Source organism: Fukomys damarensis, unplaced genomic scaffold, assembly GCF_012274545.1.
Source record: "Fukomys damarensis isolate Sample0158 unplaced genomic scaffold, DMR_v1.0_HiC HiC_scaffold_32, whole genome shotgun sequence".
Lineage (NCBI taxonomy): Eukaryota > Metazoa > Chordata > Mammalia > Rodentia > Bathyergidae > Fukomys > Fukomys damarensis.
Window position 1 is genome coordinate 12670870 of NW_022900944.1, and position 20240 is coordinate 12691109.

The following is a 20240-nucleotide window of genomic DNA, read 5'->3' on the forward strand; positions in this document are numbered from 1 at the left end:
ATATTAATATTTTCTTTATATTTTATTCAAAAATTTCTTCACATTATAAATATATATGTATATATTGGTGAACAAAGGTAACATGGAGGGGAGTAACAATGTGCATACTGTCACATATATACCCAGAACCGCTAGATAACGTGTTTTAGGCTCAAAATTATTTTAATATTGTGTTAAGAACATACCCTGGGCAAGATCCAGACTCTTGGACTTGTTTATCTTCTGTGTGAGGACAAGTAACTGTCCAATGCCAAAATACAATGAACTTTCATATATCAAAGAGGAAAATTAAGTATTTCAAGTTTTCAGCTGGTTTACAGATGTGTGAGCTTTGTAGTCCATTTTCTGGTTTCAGTAGGGCATTGTGACAATTTTTTCAGTATGTATATACTAGATAAGTTTTGAAAGTAAAATCACTTAGTTTAATACTGAAATAATTTTCTGAATTTAAAATGTTTACATTGATTTTTTCTTGTAAAAATGGAGTCTAAAGCCAAGTTTCAAAATTTTGAAAATAGTTTAAAATGTAAAACAGTGAATTAAGAAACCATTTTCTGTCAGAAAAATAAATGCTTTTTCAAATAGGTATTCATTTAGATCTATGATTAACCTTTAACAAGATCTTCCTGTTAAATTCTACATTTGCTTTAATCTCAGTAGGAAAAAATACAAAATAGTATTGCAGCATATAGGGTTTCTATATAGCCTGTGGACATCAAGTAATCTCTTACAGCTAAAGGCACATCTGCAACATATTTAAATGCCAGCTTTGGGCATTATTAGTATAAAATGCTAAGTCGCTTTTTTTGGAAATATTTTGAAAAGTTTAAACTCTAAGAGGAAACTCCAATAAATGATAATCTTATGATGCATTTGCTTTGAGGGAATGGTACGAAGACGAATGCCTGTATTGCGTATTTTTCCTTTAGGGAAAAGTAGCATGATAGTGCTTCTTAAAATAAATGTCCGGTTTGGTGGTGGAACCATTGCTGAGCTAAAAAGTGATCTTTCAGGACACTATAAAATGATTTTAAATCCATATTATCAAGTATTGTATAGGTGACATCATCCTCAAGTTTAGGGCTTCCTTTCAAATTCTGAGTTTGTTTATGTGAGTACACAAATGTTTATTGGTTCATTTTTAAATAATCTAAAATCTTTGGTGACTGATATGCAAATGTATAAATATTTTCTAAGCAACATGAATTGAAAAAGTTTGATTCCAATCAATTTTTTTTCTTTTAACTATTTTTTATTCTTTTTCTTAAATTTTGAAGATCAAATATTCGAGACAATGTAGAAATGATTAAGCTTCATAAACAACTGGTGGAAAAAAGCAATGCTCTTTCAGTAATGGAAGGAAAATTTATTCAGCTTCAAGAGGTACTCTGATATTCTAATATGATTCTTAGATGCAGAGTATTCAAAAATATTATCCTAGCTGTATTTTGGGGTAGAATGGTGGTCACAACACTAAAAAGTAATTTTTAAAGATTGCTTTTTAAAATTCTCAAATGTGTATAATTTCTCTTCATATATTGTTACTAATTTTATTGCTAAAGAAATAATTAACTTAGATTTTATAAATATGTCTTAAAATAATAAACATTTATCATAAACCATCTCTTGCCATAATTTTTATTTTTAACTCCTTTTCTGAGTCATTATGGGCTCATAGCCCTGAAGATTTTGCTATATTTCCATACATCTTCAGCTCTAAGAATTTATAAAATACTAGAACTAGGCCAGAATTATGAATTGGTCAGTACTTATGATGTTAAATCTTTCTTTGATATGGATTTGATTTGGTTTTATTGATCAGCACCATTATCAGAAGTCAATACCTAGGATGTCTGCTATCAGTGTGTTCATTTTAAAAATTAACGATTCAGTTGGACAGTACTTAGGATTCTTCATGCCCATAGTTATTTTAACAATGATTATGGTCCCACAGGAATGTACCATCAGAGCCTTCCTATTTATTGTCCCTGCATAATTAACATAGGTTCTGGAACTAATGAACTCAAAACATTCCAAATGAATAGAATTTCTATTAAGCAGTACTTTCTTTGAAGTACTGAGAAAAGAAAAGCAGTTAATTGATGGAAAGCATAGGGTCATCTGAAGCCCAAATTCACTACTGAATTAAATAGTTAAATATTTTTATCCATACTCTGGTTAGTGATTTCCATTCTTTAGGAGCCGCTTTAAATGCAAGCTAATAACTACCTTCCCTGGCACACAGTTTGTGTGGGAGGAGACTAATTAGCAAGGGGGAATGACAGCACTATCTGAAGATAGATATGGGTAATTAAAAACACATGAAGTTAAAAGCAGTTTCTAAAATGAAGAAGGAAGAAATAAATTGAAAAATGATTTTCGACTATTTTGATTTACATTCAACAGGGACCCCAGGTATTTGTTTAAATACCAACAGTAACAAATGTCTGCTGTAGTACACAGGTCTCTCTCTTGGGAAATGGTTTAAAGATTTTACAGGTCAAGGCAATAGCCTCAGTGAAGTGGGAAGCCCAGAGAAAACAAGCTAATGATGTTTTCTAACAATAACAAGATTAATGAAAATTAACATGAGGTGGCCCAATAGTCATGTTTCTTTTAAATTATCTAAGAAAAATTTTATTAGACTTAAATGACTTTAATTAGAAAGTGGGGCATCACATGTTATGGTCATATGTTCTCTGTGAAAAGACTTGAATATGATTATCTTTTATTTATAAAGGAGGTGTGTGACATTTGAATTTATAAAACCAAACATAAAGTACGCTCATAAATACAATTTTTTTAAATTAAGAATAATTCAATTTTACTGAATTGGAAATTTTAATTTAATTGTATTAAATTAACTACCCCCATCTGGTCATATGGTGTGGTAGCAAATCCTTTCAGTGAGAATGTCAGTGGTCAGCATTTTTAGACAGCATGTCCAACCACTGTAACCATAGTAAAAAGAAAAAAATTTCATTGGTAATACCAGTTTACTTACTGATTACTATCAACAAGTCAAAAACTAGGAGTAAATAAAGGACAAGAACAGCTTGCCTTACTTCTATGACTTTGTACTAAGATAACCCTTTATTTTATTCCTTGTTACAATTAGAGGATCTCCTAGTTGTTTAAAATGTGGAAAATAAGCTGTTCAATGTCAATTTCAGGAGTAAATTCATTCATAGAATTGTAATAATTGTAATAAAGAACAATGCAAAAAATGTCTGAATTTTTTTTTTAATCTTTAGAAGCAAAGAACTCTCAGGATCAGCCATGATGCTTTGATGGCAAATGGAGATGAACTAAATATGCAACTTAAAGAGCAGCGTTTAAAATGCTGTAGTCTTGAGAAACAATTACATTCCTTGACATTTTCTGAAAGAAGAATGGAAGAGGTAAGCTCCCAAAGAGTTTAGAAATCTGTTGCATTAAAACTTCTTTGTAACTATTTTTTGAAAAGTAAAACAGAAACATTTCAAATACTTTTATTTTTAAATTCTAAGCTACATACATGGTATTCTGAGCACAGCAAAACATAGTATATAATAACAGTATATGAATGGCAAATCAGTATTTAACAACACTTTGCAAATGTGCTGAGACCCACTCTTTACCTAAAGGATTAAAGATCTTTAAGTAAAATGAAAACATAACATCTAATGCCACATTACTTGTGGAACTTTAACGTTCTCAACTTTGACAGTTTGTTAGTCATTTGAGATACCAAAACAAAATTGTAGGAATATATCTGCAATATCAGCAATTTTGTGAAATTACATAACTTTTTCCCCATGAAGTTGTTCGAAACTTATTTTTCTATTATTGTTGCTACTTATGTCTCCATCTAGTATAGTCTTTTTCTGTAGTCTCTTAAACTTGTTCCTAAGGAGAACAGATATAAAAGAAAGATGCATACATTTGATTTTGACCATCTTAGAATCTTTTACCATCATCAAAAAAGAATTTTGAGAATGAAGATGAATTATAAGAGGACTCTGATACATGAAGGGAAGTGACTATAAAATGTATTTATGAATAAAACTTTAAATACTAAAATGCAGAAATACATATTTTAGTCATAAGAATATATTTATTTCAAGTTTATTTTTGAAAATATTCATAAGTTTAAAACAAGGTATTTAATTTTGTTAATTCAGAAGATGTGCTAATGGCTATTTGCAAATTTCAAATAATACAACAAATTGTATCTTCAGAGCAAATAATGACTGACAAAATTTATTTATACCCTGAACTTAAGGACAAGTTAATCTTTTTGTTTTTTATGAGCCAATTGGAGGTTAATACAAAATGAATATAATGATGGAATTCATCATCGTAGAAAGTAAAAAATGCTATGTTTCCCAGGACTTAACAGTAAGCCCTTAACACATTCTTTATTGAGTTCTGGCACATGTTGTCACAAAGTTGTGACTATGTCTCTACAAAATTAAAACAGAAATATTAATTTCATATCTACTTAACAACTTGGAAAAAAATCAATGCTGAATTAAATACAGACAATATAAGTGGTCTAGTTAGCAGCTACAATTTAGAAATCAAAGCTGAAACATGTTATTCTCCTCTCATGTGGTATTTTTACTCCATGTAGTTTTATATAAAAATCACCTAATGTATACTTTTCATTTTAGCTTCAAGATAGAATTAATGATTTGGAAAAAGAACGGGAACTTTTAAAGGAAAACTATGATAAACTTTATAACAGGTAAATCATGATTCCATGTTTTCAAATCTCATGTTTGAGATCTTTTATATCAAAACATTTGTTGTCATAATATATTAATACTGATTAAAGAATTATCAACAGTAGATAGCAAAAATATATTTACAAAAGAAAAATGTTTTTCAAAAGCCTTTAAAAAAAGAAGTTTTTTTAACTTATCATTACTCAGCAATAGTCTGTCACTACTCAGAAAACCATGTTGTTTGTTGCCAGTGACAACCATTGTCCTTTGTTGACCGCAGGCTCACAGGCTTCACATTTAGTTTTACAAATTCCTCATAACACCTTGGAATATAGGTATTATAAATGCCCAGTTTAGAGATTAACCACAACTAAGTAACTTTGAGAGGTATTTCGTACTCTTTAAGATATGAAGTAATAGAGCCTGTATTCGAACCACCTCTGTTGGTCTCTCCACTGGGCTGTTCAGCTTATTAGCTGACAACGACTATGATGGCAGAAATAAAGGTGCTTAGGGCCAGGGATTTAGCTCAGTCATTCTACCTCCTGCCTCATAAGTACAAGGTCCCAAGTTCAGTTCCCCAGTACCAAAAAAAGAAAAAAGAAATAAAGGTGTTTACTTAACACCTATCATTTTTCCTTAAAAGACAAACATAGGCGTCATAGCTCAAGATAAATTATAAAAGACTGCATTTATTTTCTAGATCTGCTTCATAATTATGGTATTTTAAAAATTTATCTTTTCTGGTAATGTTAGAAACAAAATTCTCCATCGCTAAATTGAGTGACATACATATTTCTGTGTGTGTGTGTATAATTTTTAAAGTCTTTTTAATTTATGATACTGATAAATCATAAATACAGATTTATGTGAACATAAATTTAATATATATTTGAAACTATATGTATATTCAAGTTTCTATTAATCGTTTATAAAAACCTTAGAAAACAGTCATCTGAGCTACAAATACATCTTTAACTTTTTAGTTGTATTTCATGTTTTGTAGATTACATTTACATTTTTTAATTACCATACCTAGAGACTATGCAGATAGGCTTTTATTTTGGTTTACTTTGAAAAGTTATTTAAATTACTATTAGGCATTATTCCAATGGTTTGCATCACTCATCTCATTTACCTACTAATGTTGCCTATCTTAGCACAGTGGCTCAGTATATTTAGGGTTACCAATAACAGAACATCAGTTAAAATAATACTCAGGGCCCTCCAGCCAAGGGTGTGCTGGCTAAAAAGCTTTATGTGGGATTTGCTGTGACCTCCTTCCAGATCATTTGGCCCCAGGTTTTATTCCAGTCTCTTTTTCATCAACTCTGATGAATTTTACCTAATGAATTTATTATGCCTTCTGTCTTTTTTTTCTTGGTACCGGGGATTGAACTCAGGTCCTTGCGCTTGCAAGGCAGGCCACCGAACCACTGAGCTAAATCCCCAGCCCCTATGCCTTCTATCTTATATTTCATCTCTATAGAATAATGCATAGGTTTATATTGGTATATATCTAAATAGGCAATAATGTTGTTTGAAGATGTTAAATGTTATTATACAGTTTGTACAATATATTAAATGGCCATAAAGATAATATTATCCCTCTGTTTTATAAATGAGAGAATTGAGATTCCAGAAAAATGAAAAGACTTGTGTAGTCAGCACTGTGAGACTCTACTATAGGATTGAAACACAATTTTTTGACACTAAAATTTGAATTTTTTTCCACTATGTTTTACTCTTTAATTTTAATTGCATTGGAAAATTGTTTATGTGAAAGGGAAACATTCGTGAAGTAATGGAACTGTCATAGATTTAGAAATTCTGATTGATTTACATTTATCTTAGCATCTTACAATTTCAAATAATTTGACATGGTCTAAATGAAGAAAATAAGGGCCATTTGGCCATTACTTGTAGATTTTCTACTCTTCTTCATTCTGAGAATTAACTAAGCATACTTTCTTGGAATAAAAGCCCTCAAACTTAAGGGGAATAATGCAAAAATGGAATTTTTACAGGCATATTTTTCTTATATATACTTAATCACCATAAAACTTTACCTTTCCATGTTAGAAAATGATCTGAGAATGTAAATCTGGCTTTGAAGGTTTTTTAAAAATGTTTTATGCCTGAGCTACATTTTTTCCCTGTCATACTAAAAGCAGACTTTATTATGCTACTTACACTTGAGTTTTAGATGAGGTGTATGGAAATAATATGTGTAATGAGTGTCAAAACATTTAATGTCAAAAAAATTGTTACTTAAGCTTAAAACCCAACAACTACATGTATATATTAAATAGAACCACAAAATTCTCGAATGTGATTTTTTAAAAATGTTTTCACAAGAATAGTTGGAAAAACTACAAAAATCAACACCATCCCTAAGATTCTTTACAGCTTCGTTGTTTTAGTGCGCTGTTATCATCATTATCAACAACTTATGTTCATCAAAAACTACATATACTCCTTGTTTTGTTAGTCATAATGATAGCATGCTTTTAAAAGGAGAGCATTTGTTTGCTATTCAAAATTGGCTAGTTTTCAAGAGAAAAATATGATTCACAGATTGCATTCTCATCTTCCTTTCTCAAATGAAATGTTGAATGTGTTTATTACTTGACATATGACATATTAGAGAATCATGTGGCAAGATAAAACCCTCATGTTAGTATTTGGTATGAGTCTTTTTTAATATGCTAAAACATTTTTGATACAATGCCAAGAAATAAGAACTTTAAGAAATGTTCAATTTGAAAGTTCAGAATAAATTTTTTGCAATTAAATCTTTATATTTGATCAGAGAGAAATTCTATATGATAATATGGTAAAGCTGGTTCCATTTTTGAAGTTGGTATAGTTTAAGGGCCGTGTAAATAGTGAATACAATGATCCTTAGACTATAATGTATATAAATAACCTAGAAAACTTACTGAAATATAAATTGCACCATACCAGCAGAGCCTCTGCACATATGCACACACACTCGTGTACACATACACACCACTACTACCACCAACCAATTCCATTTCGGTCAATTTGAAGTTGGGTCCACAGAATCTGTTGGTGATTTTAAGGTACTAACTCCTTGAGAGACAAGTGATCTAATGCCTGTTTTTAAAAAGTTTTCATGTATTTCATGACAGTAACCTTTTTAAGAATTGGATGGATCAAGTTTCTATGTTGTGATACATACTTATCCAATATTCAGAATTTAAAAGAGCACTGCTGACCACCCAAACTTTCTGAACTCTGTTTCTGTAAAGTAAACACGGGTCCCCTGCAATCATCCTATCTAAAGTACCTATGGATTTTTTATAGACGATTCAGAATTTATTCCTCCTCATCTCTCACATTAGGATTCCCTTGAGTGTTGGAATAAATGGAATTTCTTATCAGAAAAAAAAAAGACGAGGTAGAGAGGAATTCTTTGGCTTCTATTTTGATCTTAACGTGCTTTTGATCAAGAGTGTGTACAGTATAACAAGACCCATGGCTGCCTGTGGACATGCCAGTACCACAGGCACCAAGGGCATTCCACTACAGACTGACATTTTCTCACTTTTGCAACATAAGGTGACAGTAAAATGGGCACAGAGACTTGACTATCATCCCTCAGTCATCACTACCAGCAATATACAAAAACATTTTCATGAATAAAAGGTTCTCAAAGACTGTTCTCATATGCAGATTTAATCATGTATATAGCTCTTACAAAGGAAATGGAGCCAGATGTGGTTCACCATTTATAGTTACACAGATGGCTCCAAGCATAGAGGAATACAGTAAATTCAAAAGAAATTCCTCATGAAACTCCAGTGGAATGTAATCCTAAATTTAGAGGGAAGATAGCAGTGGACTAAATTCAGATTGTCTTATGCTGATTTACACTAGTATTTTGTGGGTTTGGAAAAACCAGGCTGCTAAATTGTTCTTAATTTAAACACATACAGCTTCTGATGTTTCTGCCAGATTAGCTGTTGGTGATCTTTTTGCTGGTACTAATGCTATTGGAACACTACTGTTTCTAATTTTTGGCATCTGATATAATGTATACTGCCTATTTCATCATGCTAATTTTTTTCCAGGTGGTACATGTTTTCAATAATACAGGACACACACACATACCTACACATATATATGCACATGTATTTACTCACATTCGTGCATATATATGTATGTTTGGTGTATATAATTTGGCCTGACACAAAAACTGTATTTGTTTTTTATTTTAAAATGAACTTGTAAGGGTATATTCCTCATTTAGTATTTAAATATGTATTTTATTGGGATTTCATTTAAGTCTAGGTAGTTGTACTTTTGATAAAATTAACTTAAAATATTGGTATATCAGATCCATGCATTTTTAAGGTTCCATATGTGAAATGAGAACATTGATAGGAGAAACAGATGTCATTTTTAGAGGAGCTTCTAGAATTCCACTTATTTTCAAGGTTATATTATTTTAAATGCAGTAAAAATATTCAAAATGTGAAATGAATACACAGTTTTGAAAGCTACGCCTCCCAGAAAAGTATCTCTTTTGGACTAAAACCTCAAGATTAGCTGAGAGCAACATTAAGGACAATTTTCAATGATATGTTTTCCTTCTATATATCTCATCAACAGCACAAAACCTGATGTTATAAATTTTTGTTTCACTTCCTGGGTTTAAACAAATAGATGGGTCAGAGCTGCTGATGATCATTCAGTGATATCAAGCTTCACATATAATGGTTTTTCTGCTGAAATGCAGATCAAGATCAGTTTTTCCAAAACCTGGCTATCACCTTGGAGCTTTATAAAAATATGAATCCCTGGGCCCTAGGACCTCCATCTTTAAATCTCGCTAAGAGTCAGTGCCACTGATGTAGCACCATTGTTTAGATCAGCATTCAGGAAGCAGTAAATAAACATGTTTATTGTATACCTTCTGTGTACCATTTAGATATGTTTTATCTGGTTCTTTCTTAGGATATTCTAGGCCTTTATTATTAGCAAATTTTAACAAAAATTGAAACTACTGCACTTTTATTTAGGAATAATAATTCTATCTCCATCATTATTAGGCACAGGGCATTCATTTTCATCCCAAACACATGTTACAAGTAAAATTGTTTGTCCTGAGCTTATTGCTTTTAGATTTTTAGGACAAAAGTGCATTATCACTACTTCTTAATCAATATCAGAATTGCTGTCCTGTGGTTCAATATGCTATAATTTTGTGGCCAGTGTTCTGTGAATATGTTATTATCGCAGACTCTAAAAATTTCACAGAATTACAGATCAGGTGGAAAGTCCATTTTCTCAGTCTTAAGAGGGTTTGTAAATGGGAGAGAATGGTTTTATCCAGTGTCAGTTGCTGAGGTTTGGAATTATAAATTCCTCTGGAGTATGTACAGTATCTGAATTCCTTTACTAGTCCCACAAAAGCTGCACACTGCCAACTTTTCTGACTTTAGAGCTCTAAATTAAGGCCAGTTCCTTTGCTCATCCCACAAACTCTTTCATGTTCCCTAACCGCAGCCTGAGAAAGGCGCCTTGGTTTCAACAGCAGCAGACCAGCATATGTTTACTTAATTCCTGAGACATGATGACAGTGGTCTCTGTGCCACTAAAAGCTTTTCTCTTTATTATTTTCGGTTGAAGCTGATTTCCAAGCTTTCTTTGCCTGTCACGTGTGTTTTGCAGTGCCTTCAGTGCTGCCCATGAAGAGCAATGGAAATTAAAGGAACAGCAGCTGAAAGTGCAGATTGCTCAGCTCGAGACTGCCTTAAAATCTGATTTAACAGACAAAACTGAAATCCTTGACAGATTAAAAACTGAAAGAGGTACATATAAAACAACTACTGACTTACTCATTTCATACATCTGATGTTTATTCTATGAATCAATCAGTACTTGTGGTGCCTTCTGTTTGCTAGTTACCTTGCTATGTACTTGCTATGTACCACTTTCAGGGATTTCAAAATTTCCCTTAGTAAGCAAAAAAAGGGGGTTGGGGTTTTCTCTCAGATTTACTTTTATTCAGGTCCTAAATTTGTTTAATTTTGCTGAATTCTGAGCCTTTCTTATTCAGCAGTCAACAAATGTTTATTGAGCACCAGTATGTTGTAGATTAGTTCTGGGACTACAGCAATGAATAGAACAAAGTATTTACCCTCATAAAAAAAATTTAACAGAGATAAACTGATAGTAATTAAATAAATAAGGACTATGCCAGGTGGTGGCAAGTGCAGGGGAAAAAAAGCAGTGTAAGATGACAGAGTGGTAGAAATTGCTTGCTGTTTCTGATAGGTTGGACAAGGAAGTTCTCTCCATGAGAGGTCTACTTCTGTTCTGTGATCATGAGCTTAAGTACTAGGAAACTGTGAAAACAACATTCATCAGTAGGTATCATATTAGAAGTCACAGAGCTCACCCTTCTCGTCATAGAAATAAAATGATTATAATTTAAGACATCTGAACATATCTTTAAAGATATCTCCACATACATATACAGTACAGTATTTGGTTGAAGTGTTGTATCTGTTTGCTCAAGCACTTGATAAACTTGATGTGATAAGGAAGTTGCTCCTTTGAAATATTGACAATTCAGTTACATGAGAATGTTTGAAAGTTTAATACAAACTCAGTTTCAAAATTGCATTTGTAGCCTGAACTCGTATATGTTGATTAGGTCACAGTGCCATATTTTACTGACTGAAGGGGACATTATTTTTTTACCTTTTAATAGGCCTAGAATTGTAATGAATCTTATAAGTGATAACATCTTTAAAATATGGCGATATTCTTCACATTTTAACAAATCTAAATAGACACATTTTATGAAATCAGTGAAGTCTTAAATCCAGTGAAGCATAGTAGTCAATATTTATTCACGCAGTGATTAAATTTGATGATAGATTATGAGTGCAGTAAAATGGTTTTATGTTTTCTGACCTAGTGAATGTTTTTGTACAGTATCAAATACCTAACAGAATGCTTTAACAGTTGCTCAATAAATTCTTGTTCACTGAAGGAAACGAAAGTACTCCGTATTTTTCTCTTTTCCAAAATCAGATAAATTGCTCGTTCTTAACAGAAAGGGAAATTAAATATTTCTATACTTTCTGTATTTCCTTAGATATCAAGAATTCCAAAACTATTATCTTCTAGCTATATGAATTGATTTCTGAAAAGCAGTTCTTTTTCTTGGTGCTGGGGATTAAACCTAGGGGCTTGCATATACTAAGCAAGTACTGTACTACTTAGCTATGTCCCCAGCCTTCTAATCTCTTCTGAAGGGAGTAGAATCTATTTTGTTTGATGAACCTGTTTATTGTTACTGAATTCTGAGTTATTTTAATGCACCTATTCCATCTTCACCTTTTAAAGACTTCTATCTTTGGAGGTTTTTTGACTAATCAATACAATTCATATACACTATGCAAAAAGTCCAGTAAACAAAAAATTCTAATCACTCAATTTCATAACCCTCAAGATAATCACTGCTAATATTTGATGAATGTCTTTTCAGAGCTGTTTTTGTATGTATATAGTTAAATAATGTGCTTTTGATTTACTGTATTTCAAATTCATTCTTGAGTATAAACTTATGTCTGCATCATTATCATTTATAATGGCTGTTACAGTTTTTCAGTGTGTGGATGTATCATAGATTATCCAAGTAACTTCATTGTAAGTACCATAAGCAACATCTTTTTTACACAACTCTTTATAAGTGTCCAATTTTCTAAAGAAAAATTGCCAAATTTGTTATTTTCCAGTTATTTTTCTTTGAAGAGTTCAGGCTTAGAATTCCAAAGACTTTAAATTTTTGTTCCTTTGTTAAAAAAAAAAAAATTACAATATATTTTAAGAAAAATACTATAGGCTTTAACCATTTTTCCAAGAGAATAGTAAATAAAAACTGAAACTGTGTATTTAAGGAAATATTTTAATATTAAGAAAGTTCTTCTCTGTTTACAGATTTTGAAATTGTTTAATTTTACTTTGAAGTCTCCTCACACATTTACCTTTTCATGTATGTAATGTCCTTTGCCAGAAGATGTTTCCCTGCTTCTTGTAGTCATTCATCTACCTGGCAAATTATTTTTAAAGAGTACTCACCTCTTTATTCAAGGTACAAATTAGTTTCAGATTGTATGAATATGTGGGGGAAGAATATGTAAATGCTGCTTGCATTTGGTTAATGCTTAAATTAACTGCATGTGTTTAAGGGCTTGCTTTTGAAAGTTCCTTTCTATCTTTAGCTGAAATGCATAATTCAGCATAATGCATATGGTTATATTGATCACAGCTGAAGATATTAGCACAAAGGAGCTCTGAAAATTGTTTAGTTGAATTGTTCTCTGCACTCTGCCTCTTAATGGTGTGCTAGAGGAACATAAGTTTAAAAGAGTGAAATGTTATCTCATTTGAATAAAATGCTGTTTAGCTTAACCTGCTTTTTGTCAAATCATAACATAAGGAGGTTATTTTTCATCTTGTACAGAGCACTTTGATTTTTCATATTATAATTCAGCAAGTCTATTTCCTCTTTGAACTGTAACATTTCAGTACTTTTTAAGACCCAAGAATTATATCCTCAATAAAAAGTTTGAGAAAGAAGAAATTCAGTGTATAATTCTACATAAATTCAGTAGAGAGACAGTTACTGGTACTCCATAATGTCTTCTCCCATTATTTTCCCATTAATAATACCATAGTTTTAAAAATATCAGTGACTAGGGACATAGTTATTGAAACAGAAATGAGTGCAGGATGGAAATCTTTAAATAAGTTCATTTGTACCTATTAGTATATCATTCTTGGGAACTCTGATAAAAAATTCAAAGGATAGAAAACTGGAGCATAAAAGTAATAATCAGAATACTTGTTGTGTTTGAGCTAAGATGAAATAATTATCTTTGCTGTGTGTTTTATACTTGCACTTACTCTTAGGACACCTATATGTTTTGTTGGCCATAGAGTGAAATTATATTATCCTCTGTATTTCTGGTTTTACATCCTTCTGACTCTACTTTTTTTGTTGCCTAATCATCTTATCTAGTTTCTGATTTAATAATAAGCCTTATATTCTTATTTTATTCCCTAACCAAAAGATGCTTATCTCATAAAAATTTATATTTTTCAGTTTAAAGACAAGTGTTTGATATTTATCTTCAAATCTTCCAAGTATTCTACACATTTGAAAATTCTTTTAGTTCACCAGATATAAGCAACTTGTACTGTAGGCTAACCTCTTAACTGTCAATAAGTGTTTTTGTTTGATATTAAAATGTCTCTGTATCTCTGTATACCCTTGGGTTACATTTTTCTAAACTTTTCAGATTGCCAGGAAATATGTGACATGCAAACCATCCAACTTTATTCCATTTCTTAACTGTATAATTTAACATTTTTACTTATGTGTGATATTTATAGTTTGGGAACACAATGCCTTATAAAAGTCAGAAACCTATTTTTGTATAAAATGCAGTCAGAATGCAAATGTATTCATGGAAAGAATTCTTGGCAAAAGTGTTGATTTCTTTTCTTTACAAAAAGGAAACAAATGTATGACTTAAATTGAGGACTTATGATAAACATAAGTCATTGAGAGCAGAGTGAAATTAGCGGAGACACTTTGGATGACAGGATTTAGAGTTAGTCCACAGGGTGGTAATGAAGGAGGATAACTGGCTGCCACGATGAACCCTAGTAAAGAGTGCACTTAAGAACAGGAGATTAAAGAATACAGTAAATTTGTTAGCTAGCTATTTTGCTGCTTTTTAAAAATGTTAAATATGTTTAATACAGAGTTAAAATTAGGCTTAGTCTTTTTATGAATTTGCTGTCTTCTGTAGCTCTGTTTTATACCTCTGATTATGGGTCATGATGAAGGAGTAACTAGGCAGAAAACCCAAAAGTCATCCATCCCTTAATGATATCTATGTCTATGTCCTATTAACTAATAGTATGAACTGACCGAGTGAAGAACGCTTACAATTTTTTTTTTTTTTTTTGGTACCGGGAATCAAACTCGGGACCTTGTGCCTGTGAGGCAGGTAGCTGCACCACTGAGCTAAATCCCCAGCCCATGAATTATTATTGATACTACCTTACACTGGATGAGAACCTGTTTCATCTATTTGAACAGATTTTTTAGAAGTATGATTGATTAAACTGTGGATTGATGGTTTAGATAAATTATTTTTAATGCAAAGACTTTATGCTAAGTTCCAAAAAGAAAATTCAAAGCAGTCAATTAGAAAACTGAAAGACAGTTTTTTTCATGCCTTACAGGACCTTTAATAAGTAAGTAAAAATCATAGATTTAGCAACATATATTCTTAGGCATTTTAAATAGATTATTCCTTTGAAGTCCCAGAGACCACAATTTCCTTATATTAATACCATGAATTTAAGTCTTAAGTTTTTGATAAGCAAGTGAATCATATGGTAGACACATGATAGTGTTCATTTGTTCCTCATTTCCCTGCTGCCTTTGTTTAGGTGCTAGCTCAATTACCTCTCTGACCTGAACAATACTAGATCAAGCTTGTTGTATAACAGGAATTAAATTAATTTAAAATGTGTTCTTAGACCTAATTCTCACTTACCTTTCTAATTGTATTGATTTTATTTTTAAGACCAAAATGAAAAACTCATTCAAGAGAATAGAGATCTACAATTACAATATCTGGAACAAAAGCAGCAACTTGATGAACTTAAAAACCGCATGAAATTTTTCAACCAGGTGAACTATTTTCTTATTTAGGAAGTGAACTCAGAATTTTTATTTACATATTTTATCATAGAGAAGATACGATCCCACAAAACAAAAGGATACTATAATTCATAGTATCAGGAAGTCTGTAGGTATTATGAGTAGTTAGAATGTCTCTTATATTTAGTTTATTAATTCATACCATTAGGCACGTTATGTTCCATCAGGATATTCTGAACAGTTGGAACGTCTCTTATACTTTCCATTAATATCTCATATTGAGCTGTTACTTAATCTATTGCAGGAGAGTGATATTAATGCTGATGAACTAAGTGAAGCTCTCCTGCTTATAAAGGTAACTTTCTGAACGTCATCATGGATTTCCTGTCTACAGATATGTTTCATAATAATGATGACCTTTATGTGAAACCATTATATATGTGAAGAGTGAATTATGTGCATGGCTTCTGAAATTTAGTGCATTTTTTACAAATGATTGTGTGTGTGAATGTGTGTGTTCATCACCTATCAACTCTACAAAGACTCAGGAAAGTGGTCAGGTGAAACTGGGTTACAGCATATAGATTTCAAATGACATCAAGACTTCATGAAATTGGACTTCAAAAATTATTATTTGAAGCATTTTCTTTAATTGTAACAAGAATTTAACTTTAACTTGCCGCATTATAAAACCAATCAACAATTTTTTTGCCCTAAGAGGCCTTGGCTTTCAAGGTCTTAAGTAAAATATTGAATTATAAGAAGAAGATATTTTCTAGTTCTGGAATATTCTGTCATTTCCAAGAAGACAAAAAAAATATTTCTTTCCTTTTTAGTTTGAAATGTACATTTTAATCAAATGAAGAAATAGAAATAAATGTACATGATTCTTTTCATGTCATGAAGTAATAAACTTTTATTTCTCTGTAACTGTTCCAAATGTTTATCCAAAAGTATGTATTAGGACTGCTTTATTCCTGATGAAAAAGAGAAATATATGTTTTTAATCAATGAAAGTTTCTTGCTATATCTACGTTAATTCATATAACCACATTTTAGAAATTCTTGTTGAAATAATAAAACATGTTTCTATTTTAGGCTCAAAAAGAACAAAAAAATGGTGATCTTTTCTTTTTAGAGAAAATTGACAGTAAAATTAATAAAGATCTAGAATGCTCCATGAGAAAACTACAAGCAACTCATGCAGAAACAATACAAGAACTTGAAAAGACAAGAAACATGCTAATTATGCAACATAAAATTAATAAAGATTATCAGGTAATGTAATACACTAAACTGAGGGTAGGATTTCTATCATATTCTACGGATGATTTATTTTTTCAGAAGTATCATGTGTCATCATCTGTTATCTTATCACCTATTATTATGTATTACTACATCCCTGAAATTTAGACTTGTAACTAAGTAGAATAAACAATTGAAAACAAATAATTTATTTTAAATTAGAGGAATGAATAGTAGCAATGAATTCACCTCCATATATTAGCATATTCTTCAAAGAAGTTATAGTTATCTGCAGTCCTGCCACAAGTACCTAATGTTAGCTTTTAATGAAATGGAAACTCATCTTAATAAAAAGAAATCTAGAGTTTTGTTTAGTTTACTCTGGTTTGTGAACATTGCCACACGTAATATTCTAAACTAAGTTTTTTGAGGTCAAGAACCATGGATTATAACTCTTAATCTTCTAGGACCTAGGAAATGCTTAAACCGTAGTAGCTTTGGAAAATGAAAATGAAACTAATCTTAAATATCAAAATTTATGATCTCATATTTTTTAGATGGAAGTGGAGGCAGTGACCCAGAAGATGGAAAATTTGCAGCAAGATTATGAACTTAAAGTAGAACAGTATGTTCATCTCCTTGATATCAGGGCTGCACGCATCCAGAAACTAGAAGGTACAGCATACACAATTTTTTATCCACAGTAACTAAAGGAGTAGAGTAGGTTTACGAAACTGAGAAATGTCATCCAAATCTTCACTCACAGTATCTTTTTGCTGTATATTTACCCAATGTATAGTTATAAGTTACTGGAAAGAGTAGTTTCATCTGATTCTTTCCTACTTAAAAATTTTTAGTTAAGTCCCCACTGCCTTTTGAGTTCAGTGTTGCAGGCAAGATTTCAAAGAATTTCATAAAGTACCACAGGCTCAAATTTACCACCACCTTTGTCACTTTTCTCAGCAGCCTGCACACCTCGGCCAAATAGGTCTGCTTGCTTTTGTCAACTTCATCTTGCTCTGTACCACTATCCTACTTTTGTTAATTGCTGTTTTCTCTGCCTCAACCTTCTTTGTACCTTGACCTCCAGATATACCCTTCTCTGCTTCAGAATCTAACTCAGACTCAGTGTTCACCCATGCCAGGAACCTGGTTCTGATAAGTCCTAACTGTCTCTCTACCTAAAATGCCCTTGCAATGATTCCCAAACTTTAGCAAGTGTGAAGATCACCTGAGGAGTTCATTCAGGATGTGGCTTATAGGCTCCTCCCCTCGAGGCTGTGGGGTCCATGACTTGTATATTTAAAAATAACTGAAAGTTACTCAAACAAGGTGTAAGGCTATACATTAAAAACACTAGTTTGGCACTTACCTATCCACTTTTCTCTAGTATACTCAGGAAATATGTTTGGGGAGTATATAAGTAATCTTCAGCTGTTGTAGTCTTACATTTCCAGGATAACCACAATATAACTTCCCCAGGGAAAAGTATTCAACTGATTTGCACTCCCAGGCCATACTTAATTCAGTCATCTATACCAGCAGTAATTTTATATTCTTTAAAACTACTGAGGGTCCCAAAGGCCTCTTGTCACAAGACATACTTACTGACATTTATCATATTAATTGAGAAATTTTAAAAATACTTATAATTTATGTTAACAATTTAATTTTAAACAAATAAACCTATTATATGTTAACATGAATTGTAGTATTTATTTTTTAAAAGTTATGTCTTCAAAAAAATTGTGAAGGGTGTAAGGGTGATCGTGCTGTGACATCAGTCAACTCTTCGATCGCCAGAGTTGATTTGGCTGATCTGGTTGGCTAGGCAGGTATCTCTATCATGTATGCCAGTCTTAAGACAAGGAAGACTGTCCTTCAGGCTGTGCTTTCCTACTAAAAACTCCCAGAAAAAAAAACTTGTGAAAAGAGTGAATAGAATCATTTAAAATTTTTTTAAATTATTTTTAAAGATTTTTTTGTAACATCTTTATAAGTCTTGTTAGGGCCTGGCTTATTACATCTGTTTCTGCATTTACTTTGTTGTGATATTGTACATCATGCAGTATCTGAAAAACTCCATTTTATACTTGTAGGAGGATAAAAATGAAAAAGGGGAAAAGCATCTTAGCCTTATTATAAAAACTGTTTGACCTCATAGAACTCTAACACAATTTCAGAGTCTTGGGTTCCCAGACAACACTTTGAGAAACTCTGCTGTATGAAGAAGGATGAAATAAATATTTTTATCTGAGTGAACAGGGCTTTCCAAAAGTCAGGGAGCAGTGTGTACCTTTTATTCCAAGCAGTACTCAATAAAAATTTGCTTAATAGAATTTTCTTGATTAAAAGGGAGGTCACAGAGTTAAGAATTTTCCTCCTTTCCAAGTCTTACCAAATCTGTCCCCTAAATTCATTGATTCAGTCCATAAACATGATCAAGCCCCTAATGCATTCTAAGTACAGTGCTAGCCAGTAAGAGTATGAATTGGAAAAAAACTGAATGTGAAGATAATAAAATGCATAATGTACTGTCTTAGTCCATTTGTGCTGCCATAATAGAATATTTGGGACTAGGTATTAATAAAGAACAAAGATTTGTTTTGTTTTATTTTGCTTTTGTTTTGTTTTTGATTCTGGAAATTGAATCCAGAGTCTCACACATGCTAAAAATGTGCTGTACCACTGAGCTCTACCCCCCAGCCCCAGAGATTTACTTCTTAGCATTCTGGAAGCTGGGAAGTCCAAGTGGAGGTCCTGTTTCTGACAAACACCTTCACACTACTCATCACATGGCAGAAGGCAGAAGGACAACAGAAGAGCATGAGCTAGAGAAAGCACGACGGGACTGAACTCACTTTCCTAGTAAACCCACTCTCACCCCAATGATAAAGAACTCTATCCATTCATAAGGACAAAGACCACATGAATTGATTGCCCCTTAAAAGCCTTATCTGCCAACTCTCTTGTACTGGGAATTAAGTTACCAATACAGGAACTTTTGTGGGACACATTTAAATCACAACAAGTATCTAGAAAACACCAATAAGAGAATGCCTATTCCTACTTCAGGTTTCAGGGAAGATTTCACACAGTAAGTATGGAATCTTTAAAAATTACTCCCCCCACAGAAAAAGACAAAAATTACCTCTAAGTGAAAATAATGAGAGTATTGCAGATAGTAAAACAAGTAAAAATGCCCCAACTGTAAAGTATTGCAGTGCAATTGAGGATCTACATTGTAGATTCAACTGGAACTTGGGATTAGTGAAGGGAAGGAAACAAAATTATGAGGGTCCCATTTGACACCCTGATAAGATTGAACCTTGTTAACCTTGAAAGCCATTAAGTGATTTTTTTTTTTTCAAGTTTTTTACTTTTGCATTTTGGACATTATGTTACGGGTATTGGGCAAATGAATGAAGCTTGAAGGAGCAAACAATTTGAGTTCTGTAACAATCTAGGTAATAGCCGGGGATTTAGCTCAGCGGCTCGGTGGCCTGCCTTGCAAGCGCAAGGACCCCAGTTCAATCCCCGGTGCAAAAAAATAAAAAATTAAA

The 20240-nt window shown here is 32.1% G+C and overlaps 1 protein-coding gene across 4 annotated transcripts in view; it reads left to right on the forward strand.

Moving 5' to 3' along the window:
• Rpgrip1l (RPGRIP1 like) overlaps nucleotides 1-20240 on the forward strand; it is a 93161-nt gene that overhangs the window by 21459 nt on the left and 51462 nt on the right. For all 4 annotated transcript variants that reach the window (XM_010629716.2, XM_033757941.1, XM_010629710.3 and 1 more), the window contains exons 7-14: nucleotides 1278-1383; nucleotides 3255-3401; nucleotides 4656-4729; nucleotides 10410-10549; nucleotides 15356-15462; nucleotides 15737-15787; nucleotides 16531-16710; nucleotides 17235-17352. In XM_010629716.2, coding sequence (XP_010628018.1) covers nucleotides 1278-1383; nucleotides 3255-3401; nucleotides 4656-4729; nucleotides 10410-10549; nucleotides 15356-15462; nucleotides 15737-15787; nucleotides 16531-16710; nucleotides 17235-17352 — 923 coding nt within the window. The remainder of the gene's footprint in view (nucleotides 1-1277; nucleotides 1384-3254; nucleotides 3402-4655; nucleotides 4730-10409; nucleotides 10550-15355; nucleotides 15463-15736; nucleotides 15788-16530; nucleotides 16711-17234; nucleotides 17353-20240) is intronic.